Source organism: Chiloscyllium punctatum, chromosome 30 (assembly GCF_047496795.1).
Source record: "Chiloscyllium punctatum isolate Juve2018m chromosome 30, sChiPun1.3, whole genome shotgun sequence".
Classification (NCBI taxonomy): domain Eukaryota; kingdom Metazoa; phylum Chordata; class Chondrichthyes; order Orectolobiformes; family Hemiscylliidae; genus Chiloscyllium; species Chiloscyllium punctatum.
The window spans coordinates 13754611-13771523 of NC_092768.1; the positions used below are offsets into that span (position 1 = coordinate 13754611).

The following is a 16913-nucleotide window of genomic DNA, read 5'->3' on the forward strand; positions in this document are numbered from 1 at the left end:
ATTTCACAGCATCTTTCCTGCAGCAGGGAGACCAGAATTGAATTCCAGCAGTATTCCAGAAGTGGTATAACTAATGTTCTGTACAGTCGCAACATGATCCCCTAACTCCTGTACCCAATGCACTGTTCATGTCCGACTCATATCAGTATATTATTAAAACTTTCCCAATCTGGTCAAATCTATGATGTGTAGAAACATCTTCTCTGGATCTACGTTTTCAAATCCTATTAGAATTTTTAAAAATTCAAACAGGTTAGCCTCAGTCTTCTCTTTTCCAAAGAAATGACTCACAACCTGTTCAAAGTGCTAAATTCTGATAGAATATAGAGCATTACAGCGCAGTACAGACCCTTCAGCCCTCGATATTGCACCGACCTGTGAAACCCATCTGAAGCCCATCTAACCTATACTATTCCATTTTCATCCATATGTGTATCCAATGATTATTTAAATGCCCTGAAAGTTTTCGAGTCTACTACAGCTGTAGGCAGACCATTCCATGCCCCACCTATTCTCTGAGTAAAGAAACAACCTCTGATATCTGTCCTATATTTATCACCCCTCACTTTAAACCTATGTCTCCTTGTGTTAGCCATCACCATCTGAGGAAAAAGGCTCTCACCGTCCAGCCTATCTAACCCTCTGATTATCTTACATGTCTCAATTAAGTCACCTCTCAACCTTCTTCTCTCTTATGAAAATATCCAGGTTAGTTCATGCAATATCTATTTATAATATGGAGACTGGAATTCTGCACAGTGCAATTCTGAATGGTTACAATTCTGTACAAAATATAGAACAAAGTAAGATCAGAAGTACCTGAATGTGGGACATTGTTTTCTCATAATCACTTTTGACAGATTCACATTCCTTCTTCTTGTTCTGAATTGACTTCAGGGAAGTTTCCAGTTCCTCCTGAACAAAACCATCAATTAATTAGCACATTTTCAGAAATGCAATCCCCAAAAATGAAATATCATTAAATTGAAATTCATATTCGCACAGACTCGGGATGATTGGGGAAATGATTAAATCAAGTCTGAGAAAAACATTCAGTCAATGAGTGACCTTTGTCTGGAATTTGCTGCCCAGTTTGGTTGTGGAGGTATGAGAGATGTTGTAACCTGCAAGACTATGGGTCAGGGCCTGGACGGTGGGATCAGTATGGGTGGCCAGTGTTTAAATTTGTATTTACACTGATTCAGAAATGATCAGCTGAATAGCCTCTTCCTGCCATAACTTTCTCTGGTTTTATCAAATGAAGGCCATAAAAGTACAAATGTTGCTTCATGGTGTTCAGTGTAACAAACAGAGCCAGAGAAGTGGTCAATGAAATTCATTCTGGAGAAGTGTAAGGTGATGCATTTGGAGAGAATACACAATGACTGGTCAGATACTGAGAGGTGTAGAGGCACAGAAGGACTTTGAAGAACATGTCCACAGATTCCTGAAGGTAGCAACACAGCAAGGTAAGGTTATTAAAGAGATAGATGGAGTCTTTATTTTATGGCCAGTGTATAACTGTAGGAACAGGATGTATACGTTTGAATTGTAGAAATCATTAATAAGGCCACATTACGGGAAGGATGGGCCCACACCACAGCAGTGTGTTACCATGGAGAATTGTACACAGAAGGAAAGATGAAATAAACCAGGACTGTTTCCTTCAGGAGGGGGTTGTACTAAATTAAGAGGGGTGCCGTGAAAAATTGGATAGGAAGAACATAACTTCCTAAGTAATGATTTAGTGGAACTGCTATAACACTTGAGGGGAACTGAGAGATCTTTTCACAGGGTTCACTGCCTGAAAGTGTGAGAGAGACAGAAACACTTGTCACAGTGTGGCAATGCTGTCACTTTAAGAGTGATTTTGTCCTTTTTTTTGAAGAGAGGTTGTAAGGCAGAGATACTGAACTAGCTACTAAAGACCTTGTGACCTTGGGGGTCATTGGGTTTTTTTCACAGGCTGAATGGGTGTGGCCAGCTCTCATATTTCTGGGATTTGTTTTTTTCAGTAACATTCGAAGATATTAGGGACTCAAAAGAAGCTTCAGTGACTGTCTCTTTGCTGCTATTCTCTCTGAATCTTCTCTTGATGTTTTTTCCTCCTGAATTAGAGAACTGCATGAGAGAATCTGTGTCTGAATTTTCCTTTGTTCCAAGGGATGTGTTTAGGGATGGTTCATTAAACACTGCCATGAGAAAGACTGTCAGAATCCTGAACTCCCAACCAGGTCTCTCAATGCAGTGAGCTCCCTCTGAGAGGGTAACTCCCATGCAGCAGCTTTGGGTGGATGGAGGGAGGGAGGAGGAGGCTTGGCAGTGCTTGCATGTGAAGCCATGCAGGAGCCTACACTGCCCTGGGACTCTGGATCAGGAGGAGATGGAGATGGATCCCTTATACATGTTACTCTTTCCCAGGTTACAGGGCTAGGTCACTAGGACAGTGAGAGTCAGACTGAGCTACGTGCCACATACATGGAATGCACTCTCATGGTCAAGGTTACAACCTCCTTTCACATGGCAGAGTGAGGAAGAGGAGAAGCAGTCATGGGGTGTGCAGGATGGGCCGCTCCATGTTGAGGAGGGGGCAGGGCAGGCTCTCACTCACCATGTGAGCAGCCTGAGAATGTCCCAAAGGTTAGGGTGCTGAGGTCAACTGTACTGAGGAGACTGCACTGTCAGCCATGGAGACCAGCTTCCACCTGCTTCCCCCATCCTTCTGTCTGATCTGGGACCAGGAAACTGTTCTCACCTAGAACACGGCAAGTGGCCTATCTGCCTATTGATATCATGTGTAATATCTGAATGGTTGTTTCTTAGTAAATGTCATAAACCTATCTTGGTGAGTTCTGCACCACTTCCTTTGGAGAATTGGACCCTCCTGAATGTTAAACCTTCCACATCCTTATTTTAAAACCTCTCGCTGACCTTGTCTTCCCCATTTCTCTGGAATCTCCTTCAGCTTCACAATCTCGTCAAATTCTGAACATTCCCGATTTTCACCACTCCCCACATTGGTGGCCACACCTTTAGCAGCCAGGACCTGAGCTTCTGGAATGTTCTCCCAAAATCTCTTTGCCTCTCTCTCTCTGTCTCGCTCTCTCTCTGTCTCAGGAGGATAAACTTCTCCCTGTTTGACCAAGTTCTGGCCATGGCCCTTATGTCACCTGATGTGGTATGGTGTCTAAGTTCACTTCATAACATTCCCGTTAAAGGCCCTTGGAAGTTTTATGACCTAAAGCACTGATTAGATATATGTTTTTATTGTTGTTCTGAAGTGAACAATTTCATCGAACTGTTAAGTAATTGAAGGGTAATTAGTGAAAGATGGTCAAACTTGAATCTCTGAATGTTCCCTGTTCAGGATTCCATCCTCTGTTTTCATCGCCTCCTCGAATCCAATTCTGGCCTCTTGTACACCCCCATTTTAAACACTCCCCCATCGGTGTCGCCATCTTTCACATTCCAGGCCCTGAGCTTCTCGAATTTAAATGTCTCCCTCTCTTTTTCTCTTGTTCTCTCTCAGGAAGATAAACCTCTCCTCTTTGACCAAGCTTCTGATCATTGTTCTAACATCACTTGATGTGACTCAGTGTCTAATGTAATTTGAGAACACTCCTGTGAAAAGCCGCAGGATGTTTTATTAGATTAAAAGCACTGCACTGGATAATTATAAGTTTTTGTTGGCATTGTAAACAGGAAGTTTAGATTAAAGAGAATCTGCCACCCTCTGTGATTTATTGGAAGGAAAAAGATTCGCTAATTATTTGAATAATAACCGGTGTGAGACACTCAAACCTGAGTCTTTGAATGTCCCCTGCAGGATTCTGGATTTCATTTTACTCAGTGTCTCCTCACCTTAAACTCTTCAGCAGCTTCTTCCACTGGCAGCAACTCGTGATTTTGATGACTTTTTAAAGACTGGCAAATGAGACAGATGAGCTGATTATCGATTTTACAGAATAATTTCAGTTTCTCCTTGTGGCAGATGCATTCCTGCTGAATTTCACCACCTCCACCGCTTTTCACAAATGTCTCCACGATGTTGGAGAGAATGCGGAGGGATCTCAGGGTCCTGGAGGAAGTCTCCTTTCTACAGACAGGACAGCAGGCAGTGTCAGCTTTCTCCCAGTACTGGGTTACACAGGATCGACAGAAGCTGTGATCACAGTCGAGTAAGACAGGATCTTTATACAGATCATGGCAAACAGCACAGGAAAGATCAGCTTCCATCGTGAAGGATTAATCTCTGTGCTTTGTGCTCAAAGTAAAATGGTGATCAGTGTTCAGTGAAATACTTTCAGTTTTATTTCCTGATTCCAGCAGCAACATTATAAAACAGATTCCAGAAAAAGGCAGGGCAAGGTGGGAAGATAAACAGATCACAGATAAACAAGATTGGTTAATTAATTTTTAACCATAGAATCAGTCTGCTTTGCTGGTCTGACTTTGTTTCTGGTCAGTAACTATCATTGGAACGCTGCTGCCAGGATACTTTGCTCAAAGGGACAGGCATCCAGCTCGCGGATTGGACCAGGCTCCCTCAGGGCTGTTTTCCAGCTCTCTCAGTGTACACTCACTCTGCACCTCCCTGGATGCTCACAGCATCCCTGCCTCACCCTGCCCTTTTAGCAGTCTGCCCCCTCAGTCCCACTTTAAAACTCCCAGTCCTGCTGCCTTGCCTTACAGTCTGGTGCAGGCACAGAGCCAGGCAGGTTGTCATCAGAAGTAAGCCAAGGGGCTGGACATCTTGCTGTGCGGCACAGTGCAGCATCAATCTCCCACTGAGAGTACGGCCCATCTGCCCGGACAGCAGATAGACTGCATGTACCTCAGGCAAATGGCCACATCCCCAAATCGAAGGGGAGTGGTCCTCAGTCGAGTCCAGTGAGGCTGCTGTCAGTCAGGGTGTCCCAGTGCAGTCAGTCAGGGACAGTGCCCAATCACAGTCCAGGGACAAGGCCATGGTCAGTCAGCCACTTGGAGCTGTCATGGTCAGGGGTCAGTCTCAGTGCAGCCTGAGGAGTGGGCCATGGTCAATCCTGCACACCAGGGGAATGGCAATTGGGGAGCGGGGGGTCCTTATCATGGAGCTGGAGGGATCAATGCTGGGAATTCTAGGCTGCAGCCTGGGATGCAGACAGGACAAGGACGATGTTTGGGTGGGGGTTTGATGATATGCCAAGTGTGGGATATTGGTAAAGTAATATTACTTCTGCAGTTATAATTACTTATGCAAGGTAAATGAACTCACACCAGTGTATAATTGTTTCAGCCAAGAGCTGAGTGAACAAGAATGAAAACTATGTGAAGGAAATATATAATTGTTTTTGTATGAGCTAAAATGTGCATACAAGAATGAAACATGCCTGCAAACAATGGTAGATGTTATAAACAAATAGATAAGGTGCTGTGAGGACGTAGGTTAAGACAGATATGCTTGTACAAATGGTAGTTATAAGCATCTATTTCCCATTTCTGCAAAAACAAAATAAACAAACCCCAATTAAAATGTCCTGAGGTTCAATATGGTTGAGGAATGGGAGGAAATATCACAAGTGGGGAAATAGATGGTAGTGAAGGAGGATATACCTAACAAGGGACCACAGCAGGATGTGGTGAAATGGCCAAGTAAAACTTGTACTTTGTTGTGCACAAGGCTGGATATGGCAAGAGATAAAAAATAGTAATGGGCACCGGGTTTGGAGTAGTGAATCCTATATAAGATATGTACTTGCTAAACTCTGTGTTCCCTATTCCAGGCACCATGCTTGCAAGCGTATAATAAACATACTGATTGCTTCAGATCTTGTCTCGGACTGAAATTATTGAAGTGAGTGAGCTTCGTTTCTCACACCAAGGCAGGAGTTGGTCAGGCATGGGAGGCCAAGGGATACTGTGGGAGGGGGTTGATGGTCATTCACTGCCAACATGGCCTCAATGGGGTAGGGGAGGGTGCAAAGGGGCACAGAGTTGATTCCTTCTCCACCTGAACTGTCAGGATAATGGAAGACTCTCTGAGATACAATGATGGTTTGTGTGGGTGATGTGGGTCTGGGGGAGAAGGGTACCAGGCTCATGCAGCTGCTGCCTCTCTTCATTCTGACCAGGGAGCACTCCTTGAAATAAGGTCCCGTGTCAAAGTGGCAAGATTTGTCATTCCATGGCCCACCTTGTCAGACACAACATTGTCTCCCTCGATAGAGGAACATGTTCAGCCGCAATTTCTCTGTGATGGGACTGTAGACTGTTCCCATTGCTAAGAACTTCTTCTGTTCCTGCCACAGGGTCATTGCCAGTGTGACCGATGGAGCCAGCTACAGCCGGTATCATTCCTGCAGTTGCTAACATGTAACAATGGGGCACAGAGTTACAGGAGGGACAGATGCACCAGGAAACCCTGGGCCAGCAGCAACCTGCAGCAGAAGCTGAACAGCCTCCACCAGATGAAGAGGTCACTGCTGAAGGGCTCTTCTGGGTATATCACAGACTGAGGAGGGTCCGAGTCTTCATCCTCGATGCCATCTCCTCCAGATGAGTGAGACACAGTATCAGAGGTGGATTGGGATGTCCCGAGACTATACCCAGCATCTGGAGTGAGACCTGGTACCTCCATGGGGCCATCATGGTAGCAGCTGTGTTGGATAGTCATGTGACTGGCCCCATCCAGGGAGCCACAGGTTCTTGTGTGGGGTTTCCCAATTGTCCACCCACAAACGTCCCAAGACTGCGACCGGTGCCATCTCTGACAGATTACACCACTTCACCTCCTTTCCCTGTGACAAGGTCAGTGCTGCAGCCTGAGCAGGAGGGATCAATAACACAGCTGGCATTTCCCAGGTGTGGGCACCATCAACTGCGCACACCTCAAACTGAGACAGCTGTATCACAACACTGCAGAGTTCATCAATACGACAGGTTCCTTTCCATCAATGAAGTTAACATATTAAAATATTCATAAATAATCAATGATGTACTTCATTGAGCCCCAAAGTGACCCATGATGAATGTGACCTCCAGTTGGCACTGGGGCTGCAGCAGTGGCAGGAGCCTGTAAGCTATGAGTACGGGCCATTGAGGTGTGTGGCCTGGTGCTGAAACAGTGATTGGGAGGGGGATACGCAGTTGGTGCAAGACAGCTTTAACCATGTCACCTCTGTGCTGTGGGAAGCTCTGGGTTATAGCTGCTGTGCCATGACATAGACAGTGAAGCGGAACTCTCGACTGTCACACCCATCATGCATTCTGACATGGAGGGCCAGGGAATGACACATCTGGGGAATTTGTGAATCACAAGATGGCATCCTTTTGGAGGTCACTTTTGGGGTCTTAAGATGGAACTGCCAACAGTAATGCCAGTGTATCCCAGGACACAACAGCAATGACCAGTTCTTCCGGCCACAGTGAGTGTCAGAGCCCAGTTTACACCAGACAAGTGCAGTGCCCCATGGGCAGGGCAGGGAGATAATGAGGCACATTTGGGACGGTAGTGTGAGAAAACCTGCTGGAGCTCACAGAGAGAGAATCCCTCCAAGAAAACCCACTGAGAATAACACTTTTGCCAAAATATGATGAGATTCAGCCTTTGCATGTAACCTTGATTTCCTTGTTTAAGGAAAATTTAAATGTTTTAGCAAAGTACAGAGGAGGTTTACTGGATTGATATCTGGAATGAGTGAGTTTTGAGAATAGGTCAGACAGACTGAGCTAGTTTCCACTGGAGATGAGAAGAGTGAGGGGTGAATTAGTTGAAGCATATTAGACTCTGAATGACCTTGACAAGGTGAAGCCGACAAGGACATTTCCCCTTCTCGGCCAATCCAGAACCAGAGGGCACTGCATTAACCTTAGGGCTCACCCTTTGAGGACAGAGATGAAGGGAATGTTTTTATCTTAAGGTTCTATACTTCAGAACTCTCTGCCTCAGAATGCTGTGGAGGTGGAGTTATTAAATATCTCAAAGACAGAGGTCGATAGATTCTTGTTAAATAGGGATTCAAGGCTGGTTGGGGAAGATGGGAAGGTGACATTAAAGCACAAACAGATCAGCCATGATCGTATTAAATGGTGGAGCAGGCTCGAGGGAACAAATGGTTTGCTTCCACTCCTATTTTGCACATACATTTGTATCTGTCTAATCAAAACACATTAAATATGGCAGGATCAGTCCTGTGCTATGGCGGGTGAATGAATTCTTTGTATGAGGAGGCAGTCAAATCCCTCAGGGCAGTGTCTTCTGTTCAGGGCGATGATCAGGAACAAGAGGGTAATGCTGCAAGTGAGGCAGTGAAGGTGACCCAAGGAATAGAAACACAGGGTCCTCAGCCTTTGTAATTGCTCAACAGGTTTTTGCCGCTGTGACTAAAAGATTAATGAAGTGGGATCCACAAAGTGGCCAGATGTGTCATATCAATGGCCCTCCTTGTCAAAATGCACAACAGGCCTGATAGTCAAGAGTTCCTCTTCACTGTCTATGTTGTGGCACAGCAGCTATAACCAATAGAAACGCAGATCGTAAGAGTGTCTACAGATATTAAAAATAGAGAAACAAAATGAATGCCTGTCTTCAGGAACTTACGTTTGGGGAGCTAATCAAGGAAAATGAAGAATTGGAAGTGTTTTATATCTTTCTTCTGGTAGGGAAGGTATAGGGACCATCGTCGAAATGGACTTTTTTATTCATTCAGAGGATATGGCTGTGGTGGCTGGGCCAACATACAGTGCCAAGAAAGCTGTAAATCAGGAAATGGATTGAAGATAGAATTTCAGGAAAATTGCAATTGCAGCTGGGAAACACGTACTCGGCAAAGTATTGGAGCTGCAGACAGCGGTGTGCTGAGGCCTTGTTAGACTTTTCCCTTCAGTCTGGAAAGATGAGTGACATGGTTAATGGATTGGTTTAAACTTCCGAAAATTCCCTACTTTCAGAGAAGTTTCCATTTGGTTGGAAAGTAGTAAATGGAGGGAGACAGAAAACAGGAATCTACAGGTCAGCTGGTTTGATAGCTACGAAAGGGATAATGTTGAAGGCTCTAATTAAAGATGTTATGAGGGTGACTTAAGAAAATTCATGGAAAGACAACAGCATTTTTGTTACCCCACACTACCCGCCTAACTGCGGTAGTGCTTATTTTTCCCCCGCACCCATGTTGTGTGTGTGCAGGTGTGAGACACAGTGAAAGACACAAGGTGCACAAATCTTTATTCGAAGTTCCACCACCAGGAAGAAAGGAAACACCCGAGTGGCCAGTTACAAGCAGTGCCCTTCACACCAAAGGACACAGGAGGCTGCAAACTAATGCAGACAGGTTAAGGTGAGTGGCTCTGGCCAAACTGACCATAAACAGGTCCAGGCAGTGGGCCATGGAGGGAATCGTTAGAGCCGACTGCCTGCTCCTCTTCCGCGGTTACTCTGCCCGGGTGTCTCTGGAAAAGGAGCATGCGGTGTCCACCGATACCCTGGAATTGTTCAGGGAGAGGTGGGCGCCACAGGGAGTGAAGCGTATTATTTCCCCCTCCAACTCTATTTTGATTTGATCTCTGCCCTCCCCTTCACTGTTTGATCACACAACATTGCCATTTGGTGTGAAGGGCACTGCTTGTCACTGGCCACTAGGGTGTTTCCTTTTTTCCTGGCGGTGGAAATTTGAATAAAGATTTGTGCACCTTGTGTCTTTCACTGTGTCTCACACCTGCACACACACAACATGGGTGCTGGGGAAAAAATAAGCACTACCGCAGTTAGGCAGTAGTGTGGGGGTAAAAAATATAAAGTGAGTGGCTAAAGATCTAGTGAATGGAATGTCCATTGTTAAAATGTTTTCATGGGATGTGGCCGTAACGAGTGAGTCCTGTATTTTCGTTATCTCCCCAATTGCCCAGACAGTGGTTAAGAATCAACCACATTGCTGTGAACTGGCGTTACATGTAAGCCAAACCAGGTAAAGATTTCCGAATTAATCAGATGGGTTTTAACAGCAATCCACAATGCTTTCATGGTCACCAGTAGATGGGCTTTATCTAAGACCAGATGTTGTTTTAAAAAAATATATGAAATCCACTAGCTGTCATGGCGGGATTCAAAGCTCTGTCCCAGAACGTTGGCTGGGGGTTCTCGATTACAAGTCCAGTGACTTTTCCATGATACCACTGTTCCCTATTGGAAAAAAAAAGCATATGATCTAAATGGTAAGAGAATGCAGAGCTCTGAGGTGCAGAGGGAATTGTGTAGCCTTGTGCATGAGTCTCTTGATTACTGTGACTCAAGTTGGGGAGTGCCACAGCCATTCTTTATCACTCTGTTCCATAGGTCACAAAATCAATGGAATTGTGAAACCAATTCCCAATATGTCGCTCATATGCTCTGTTCATGTTAGATTTAACATAAAACGATCAATCAACCAGGTTCTTTTAACAAATACAAAATTATTGATTTATTATAAAACGCAATGTATTCCACAAGGATACCTTTGACAAAATCTAGGTGTTGCTACATGATTCAAATAAAACCATTTTTCCACAATCCTTCCAAACTCAAATGCTCAAAGAGATATTTAGCTGAAGCCTGTGTAACAAAGTACAACAAGCAATTAGGAAATCGAATGGAATATTATCATTCACTGTGAGAGGAAATGAATAAAAAATTAGGGATGTTATGCTTCAGTTCCTCCAAGATCCAGTCGGGATGTGACCAGGTGGATGCTGAAAGGATGTTTCTTCTTGTCGGGGAATCAAGAATGAGGGTTGATAGTTTAAAATAAGGGGTTTATCATTTAAAACAGAGACAAGAAAACATTGTTTTTTTTCCTCTCAGAAGATTGAAATTTTGGATTTCCTTCTCTCAGAAGCCAGAGGCTGCAGAATCTTGAAATATTTTTAGGTCAGAGGTAGATGGGTTCTTGATATTAGGGTATACAGGAATGTAGCATTAAGGTCAAAATCTGACTAGCCAGCATCACATTGAATGGCAGAGAAGGCTTTCAGGACTCTCGTTCCTTTTTTCTATGTGTTTATTTGTGAAGTCTTTACCACAGAAGGCTGTAGAGGCTTCGCATTCAGGATCCTCAAGGCCGAGACAGTCAGATTCAGCACCGCTGAATGTCTCCACCCAATTATGTCGACAATACTTCTGGAGGAGTCAAGTTAAACAGAAAGGACTATCCATGCTTTTACTGAATGTAGCTAACATGGACTGTCACATCAAACATATTTCATATCATCAACAGGGAAATTTACAGACTACTCAATAATTTAATACTGTAATCATGGATCTGATTCTGGTGTGTTGTGGATATCCTCACAGCAGGATCCTGAGCTCTCTGAAAGTGAAGAATGCTGGTTTTGCAGGCAGTGGTCAGTGACTGAGCACACTGCAGCTGCCTATCAACCGAGTTCACTCAGACTCTGGGTGAGTTAATGCTGCAGTGAGTCTGTTGTGGTGACATTTGGTGGCCCTTCACCCGCGTTGGCACCAGATGAGGATGCCATGCTTCAGTTAGAGCCAACCTGGAATATGAGGTTCAGTTCTGGGCACAATTCATCAGGAAGAGAGGGTTGTGGGGCAAAGTCACCAGCATGGCCCAAGGAAGCAGAGTTAAATTATGAGGATAAAGTCCATAAACACAGCTTAATATTGGAGGGCTGATCTAATCGATGTGGTTTAACTGTTCAAAGGATTCATTCAGATGAATACAGAGAGACTGACTTCATTGGTGGAGTGGGAAGGGGTCCAGAATGGGGGGGTTGTGGTGGTGGTAAACTTCAATTAACACGAAACCATTTGGGAGAGTGATCAAGAAGCTGTTTTTCAGAGAGAGCAGGAGAGATCTGGGGGGGGGGGGGGGATGGTGGATGAGTTGAAAGTTTCAAGGATAACACCGACAGTTTTTCTGGGGGGTGATTTGTGAGATGGTAGGTAAATGGGATTAAGGTACAGTTCAGTCATGATCTGAATGAATAGAGAAACAGGCTGGAGGAGCTGAATAACCTCAGCCCTTTATTATATTTTTAATTTTCCAACACTCAGTTGGTGTGGTCAAGGGAATGTGAATTTTAATGTTAGTGAAGTCCATAATGTAAATATGACAAATGTAACTGAACCTAATAAAATCAAATGATGTCCTTTGAACATTGAACTGCTTTGTGCTTTGACCTGGTTGGAGTTGGGATGATTGTCTGCATGCTCATTGACTGTGCTCCTTGGACCATTTTCTCACTTCGTTCCAACATGTGGTTAGATAGTGAGAGGGTGAGAGGGGAGAACTGTGCAGATCTGTCCCCCAAACATGGGAACTTCTGGTTAGGAAAAATCATTGCCTTGAGGTGTAAAGTGGTTTCAAGATAAACCCCCCTGCCCCCCCAGCATACTCCTACCAAATGTTCTGGCTATCAAAACCAAACTGGAAAATGGACAAACTCAGATCTAGACTTACCATCTAGAGGAAACTGAGAGACTGTGTGTTCTGGTGTGTTGTGGATATCCTCACAGCAGGATCCTGAGCTCTCTGAAAGTGAAGAATGCTGGTTTTGCAGGCAGTGGTCAGTGACTGAGTTCACTCAGACTCTGGGTAAGTTAATGCTGTAGTGAGTCTGTTGTGGTGACATTTGGTGGTCCTTCACCAGATGAGGATGCCATGCTTCAGTTAGAGCCAACCTGGAATATGAGGTTCAGTTCTGGGCACAGTTCATCAGGAAGGAAGGGTTATGGGGCAAAGTCACCAGCATGGTCCAAGGAAGCAAAGTTAAATTATGAGGATAAAGTGCATAATCACAGCTTAATATTGGAGGGATGATCTAATCGATGTGATTTAACTGTTCAAAGGATTCATTCAGATGAATACAGAGTGACTGACTTCATTGGTGGAGTGGGAAAGGGTCCAGAATGGGGGGTTGTGGTGGTGGTAAACTTAAATTAGCACTAAACCATTTGGGAGAGAGATCAAGAAGCTGTTTCTCAGAGAGAGCAGGAGAGATCTGGGGTGGGGATGGTGAATGAGTTGAAAGTTTCAAGGATGACACCAACAGTTTTTTTTTGGGTGGGGGGTGGATTTGTGAGATGGGATTAAGGTACAGTTCAGTCATGATCTAAATGAATAGAGAAACAGGCTGGAGGAGCTGAATACCCTCATCCCTGTATTATATTTTTAATTTTCCAACACTGAGTTGGTGTGGTTAAGGGAATGTGAATTTTAATGTTAGTGAAGTCCAAAATGTAAATACGACAAATGTAACTGAACCTCATAAAACCAAATGATGTCCTTTGAACGTTGAACTGCTTTGTGGTTTGACCTGTTTGGAGTTGGATGATTGTCTGCATGCTCATTGACTGTGCTCCTTGGATCATTCTCTCCCTTCTTTCCGACAACTCATCGTGCACATGTGGTTAGATAGTGAGAGGGTGAGAGGGAAGAACTGTGCAGATCTGTCCCCCAGACATAAGAACTGCTGGTAAGGAAAAACTGTTGCCTTGAGGTGTAAAATGGTTTCAAGATAAACATCCCCCTCCCCATCCCCCACCCCACAGCATACTCCTACCAAATGTTCAGGCTATCAAAAACAAAATGGAAAATGGACAAACTCAGATCGAGACTTACCATCCAGAGGAAACTGAGAGACAGTGTGTTCTCTGTTTCACAGAAACTTGGGTCACCTCTGCTATTCTCAACTTCGTCCTCCAATCCATATATCTCATGGACCACACCATGTCCTCGGCTGAGGTGAAGGGTGGTGGGGTTTGCTTCATGATCAACACCTCCTGGTGCTCACACATAGCAACCCTGGCAGGCCATTGCTTCCCAGACCAAGAATACCTTACAGTACCTTGCTGTCCCTCCTACTACTGTGAGAGTTTACCTCCACCATCCTGACAGCAGTTTACATACCACCCCATGTGGATGTGAAGAATACCTTAGATGTGAGTTAAACCACCACAAACACTCCAGAGACAAAATTCCCTGAGGCCTTACTCATTGTGGCTGGTGACTTTAACCAGGGCAACCTCAACAGGGTGCTGCCTAACTACCACCAACACATCTGTCCCACTAGAAGACCAAACATCCTGGACCACTGCTACACAACCATCAAAGACACCTATCCCTGCCCAAACTTCAGAAAATCGGATCACAGCGCTGTGTTTGTCCTCACGGCTTACAAAGAGAAGTTGAAATGGGAGGATCCCTCACGAAAATAAGCTGCTAGTCCGAGGTTGCAGAAGACCATCCCGAGGATTGCTTGGAATCAGTAGACTGGACCGTGTTCAAATACTCAGCGGAAAACCTGAATGAGCATGTCCACACCTGTCACAGACTTGTTAGCAAATGTGTGGAGGACTGTGGACCAAAGAAGGAGAAAGTGAAGGCAGCAGATGCTGGAGATCAGAGCTGAAAATGTGTTGCTGGAAAAGCGCAGCAGGTCAGGCAGCATCCAAGGAACAGGAGAATCAATGTTTCGGGCATAAGCCCTTCTTCAGGAATGAGGAAAGCGTGTCCAGCAGGCTAAGATAAAAGGTAGGGAGGAGGAATTTGGGGGAGGGGCGTTGGAAATGCGATAGGTGGAAGGAGGTCAAGGTGAGGGTGATAGGCCGGAGTGGGGTGGGGGTGGAGAGGTCAGGAAGAAGATTGCAGGTTAGGAAGGCGGTGCTGAGTTTGAGGGATTTGACTGAGACAAGGTGGGGGGAGGGGAAATGAGGAAACTGGAGAAATCTGAGTTCATCCCTTGTGGTTGGAGGGTTCCCAGGCGGAAGATGAGGCCCTCTTCCTCCAACCGTCGTGTTGCTATGGTCTGGCGATGGAGGAGTCCAAGGACCTGCATGTCCTTGGTGGAGTGGGAGAGGGAGTTGAAGTGTTGAGCTACGGGGTGGTTGCGTTGGTTGGTCCGGGTGTCCCAGAGGTGTTCTCTGAAACGTTCCGCAAGTAGGCGGCCTGTCTCCCCAATATAGAGGAGGCCACATCGGGTGCAGTGGATGCAATAGGTGATGTGTGTGGAGGTGCAGGTGAATTTGTGGTGGCAGGCGACTCTCTGTGTGGAATTTCCACATTCTCCCCGTGCCTGCATGGGTTTCCTCTGGGTGCTCCGGTTTCCTCCCACAGTCCAAAGATGTGCAGGTCAGGTGAATTGGCCATGCTAAATTGCCCGTAGTGTTAGGTAAGGGGTAGATGTAGGGGTAGGGGTATGGGTGTGTTGCACTTCGGCGGGGCGGTATGGACTTGTTGGGCCGAAGGGCCTGTTTCCACACTGTAAGTAATCTAATCTAATCTAATCTAAATATGGAAGTATCCCTTGTGGCCTTGGAGGGAAGTAAGTGGGGAGGTGTGGGCGCAAGTTTTGCATTTCTTGCGGTTGCAGGGGAAGGTGCCGTGAGTGGAGGTTGGGTTGGTGGGGGGTGTGGACCTGACGAGGGAGTCACGGAAGGAGTGGTCTTTTCGGAACGCTGATAGGGGAGGGAAGGGAAATATATCCCTGGTGGTGGGGTCCATTTGGAGGTGGCGGAAATGACGGCAGATGGAAGTTGGTGGGGTGGTAGGTGAGGACCAGTGGGGTTCTGGAACAGATTGTGGAACAGTCCATCTTCCGCAGCTACACTGGCCCCACCCCTCACCTTTTCCTCCGCTACATCGATGACTGTATCGGCGCTGCCTCGTGCTCCCACGAGGAGGTTGAACAGTTCATCCACTTTACCAACAACTTCCACCCCGACCTCAAATTCACCTGGACCATCTCAGACTTCTCCCTCCCCTTCCTAGACCTTTCTATTTCTATCTCTGGCGACCGAATCAACACGGACATTTACTATAAACCGACCGACTCACACAGCTACCTAGACTACACCTCCTCCCACCCTGCCCCCTGTAAAAACGCCATTCCATATTCCCAATTCCTTTGTCTCCGCCGCATCTACTCCCAGGAGGACCAGTTCCAAAACCATACAACCCAGATGGCCTCCTTCTTGAAGGACCGCAATTTCCCCCCAGACGTGGTCAACGATGCCCTCCACCGCATCTCTCCCACTTCCCGCTCCTCTGCCCTTGAGCCCTGCCCCTCCAACCACCACCAAGAACAGAACCCCACTGGTCCTCACCTACCACCCCACCAACCTCTATGTACAGCGTATCATCCGCCGTCATTTCCGTCACCTCCAAACGGACCTCACCATCAGTGATATATTTCCCTTCCCTCCCCTATCAGCTGCAGAAAGGCTGCCAACATCATCAAAGAGCCATCACACTCCGGTAATGGTCTCCTACGACCTCTTCATCAGGCAGAAGATACAGAAGCCTGAACACACGCACCAACAGGTTCACGAACAGATTTTTCCCAGCTCTTATTAGACTGATGAATGGATTCTCCAACTTCAAATAATGCTCTTTGTGATAACATTGATCTTGCCTAGCACATGCCCTGTGCAATGTAACTTGTATGCCTCTGCCTATGTTTTATTTTCACCCTATGCTCTGTATGTTCTTGCGCACTATGGTTTGCCTATACTGCTCATAAACAAAGCTTTTCACTCTACTTTGGCACACATGACAATAATTAAATCAAATCAAATCAAACAGGTAGATTTAACATAGTTATCCATTTAAAATACTTATCCAAAAATCTTGACAAGTCACTTTACACATCGCAGTCATGAATTTTACTGTACAAACGGTGCATTCTGCATGGCCATTTGACTGAAGGTAGTGAGGAAGGGAAGTAATATGTGTTGTACAGGAGATGATGGTCTAGTGGTATTATCATGAGACTATTTCTCCAGAAAATGAGCTAATGCTCTGGGGACACAGGTTTGAAACCCGGTGGATTTTGAATTCAATTGTTGTCTGGTTCCTCTTGAAACAAGTTGGATGACTCCGACCAGAATATTATGAATGAATTTGCCCAGGTGTCCCACAATACTGCAGTGGTCAAATCCA

General features: G+C 45.5%; 1 protein-coding gene across 1 annotated transcript in view; it reads right to left on the reverse strand.

Annotated features, from left to right (window-relative positions):
* The window catches only part of LOC140455092 (uncharacterized), a 61069-nt gene that overhangs the window by 15529 nt on the left and 28627 nt on the right, over nucleotides 1-16913 (reverse strand). Inside the window, 2 exon segments of the mRNA XM_072549755.1 lie at nucleotides 820-915; nucleotides 3862-4242. Of these exon segments, the coding sequence (XP_072405856.1) occupies nucleotides 820-915; nucleotides 3862-4242 (477 nt within the window).